General features: G+C 46.5%; 1 protein-coding gene across 1 annotated transcript; it reads left to right on the top strand.

The window, feature by feature from the left end:
• Window positions 1–325: 325 nt before the first annotated feature.
• Window positions 326–1,402, top strand: LOC113161046 (gap junction alpha-3 protein-like). The gene has a single exon (XM_026358540.1). The coding sequence runs from the start codon at window positions 326–328 to the stop codon at window positions 1,400–1,402; it is 1,077 nt and encodes a 358-aa protein (XP_026214325.1).
• Window positions 1,403–1,987: the final 585 nt, after the last annotated feature.

Genomic DNA, 1,987 nt, shown 5'->3' with positions numbered 1-1,987 from the left:
CTGAAACCTGCCTTCGCCCCTGTCCACACTTGCCAAATTTATACCATCCTAAAGTAAATATAATCCTCTCTACGTCCAAGTCAAGACGGCTCGGAGTCCGTCAGATGTACACTAGGTTAGCAGCGTGGCTCCCTAGAGACTCATTGGACTTGAGCTCTGCTGAACTTGGCAAGACGTTTTTCAAAAGATAATACTGCAATTGTTACACTCGAGTTTACTTCTACCTCTAGATAGTTTGTTTGTGAATCAAGAATCAAAGGAATTGACGTTTTTGTATTGAATTTCTTTCAAGCCTCTGTAGTTCCAGGTCTGAGCTCACACAGCTATGGGGGACTGGAACCTGCTAGGAAAGCTTCTGGAGAAAGCCCAAGAGCACTCCACCGTGGTGGGGAAGGTGTGGCTCACCGTCCTCTTCATCTTCCGCATCCTGATCCTGAGTGCTGCGACGGAGAAGGTGTGGGGCGACGAGCAGTCGGGCTTCACCTGTGACACCAAGCAGCCAGGTTGTGAGAACGTGTGCTATGACATCACCTTCCCCATCTCCCACGTCCGCTTTTGGGTGTTGCAGATCATCTTTGTGTCCACGCCTACGCTCATTTACCTGGGACACATCCTCCATCTGGTGCGCATGGAGGACAAGCAGAAAGAGAAGGAGAGGGTACATGCGAACCATTCAGAGAAGCAGGCCCTCATTGTGGACGCAACGCACAAAAAGGCTCTGGTGAGGGACGAGAAGGGCAGAGTGCGCCTGCAGGGGGAGCTTTTGCGCACATATGTCTTTAATGTGATCTTTAAAACCCTCTTTGAGGTGGGCTTCATTGTGGCTCAGTACTTCTTGTATGGCTTTGAGCTGAAGCCTATGTACACATGTGACAGACCACCCTGCCCCAATGTTGTAAACTGCTACATATCACGTCCCACGGAGAAAACCATTTTCATCATCTTCATGCTGGGAGTGGCCAGCGTCTCTCTGTTCCTTAACCTCATAGAGATCTACCACCTCGGCTTCACCAAGTGCCGACAGGGCATCTCCTTCAGGAGAGGTGATCGGTCTCTGGAGACTAATTCTAAGGAGCCCAGTGAAGCTGCTGTCCCATTCGCTTCCACATGCAACGACTACTTCCACCAGGTCCAGCCTGCCTACCCGCTAGTACCCAGCTACAACCTCCCGCCTCTGTCTGAGGGCACAGACTCGTCCTTCCACCCTTACCACAGCAAGGCAGCATACAAACAGAATAAAGACAACTTGGCGGTGGAGAGGAGCAGCAGCAAGCCAGAGGAATGTGACCTGAAAGGAAAAAAGGGAGCAGGATCAGCCCCTGGGTCACCTACGCAGAGCAGGCCCGGTCGCAGTGCCAAACATAGCAACAACAAGACTAGAATAGACGATCTGAAGATATGAGGAGGTTTATGTTTCTCTGAGGGGTCTTAAATTGCTGTGAGAGGATCGTATGCTGTTTGGATGCATTCATACAGGGTGAAATGACTCCCCTCTCTAAGATGGCACAGGTTTGACTCATTCCATCTTGGTGGGTAGTGACATTTAAAGGGCACATGAAGAAGCTGCAGCTGTACTTTAATGTTTGAAGTCTGATGAAGTTCTATAATACATTTCTAATGAATGCAGACCTCTTTAAAGAAATCCTGCTGTTCCATAATCCTTTTGGTATTTTGTCTTTTGAAAAAAACTTAATTGGATTTCACATTAGATTGTAGCATGAATGATTTATGGTACACCATTTGTGGAAACACAATAAATTCAGCCAGTGTTGATTAGTATTGCGGTTTTGTGAATTGAAATGATTTGTTTATGGTATAAATCTTTGCACTTTTCACCATTATCACAGTGAATCTAACAAAATCAAGAGAAATGCCGTCTGCTCTGCTCAGGTTTTACATTGAGCTTATTTGTAAAAATTTTTTCAATGTGTGACAAATGTGAATTAAAAAACAAAAACGTGCTACTCCGTGTGTAAAGTTGCCTGAA

Source organism: Anabas testudineus, chromosome 10 (assembly GCF_900324465.2).
Source record: "Anabas testudineus chromosome 10, fAnaTes1.2, whole genome shotgun sequence".
Taxonomy (NCBI): Eukaryota; Metazoa; Chordata; class Actinopteri; order Anabantiformes; family Anabantidae; genus Anabas; species Anabas testudineus.
Note: the sequence above shows the minus strand (reverse complement) of the source record. Positions and strands in the feature narration are given on the sequence as shown.

What these genes read in the sequence shown, in the direction of transcription:
- LOC113161046 (XM_026358540.1), top strand. Translation starts at nt 326, where the DNA reads ATGGGGGACTGGAACCTGCTAGGAAAGCTTCTGGAGAAAGCCCAAGAG.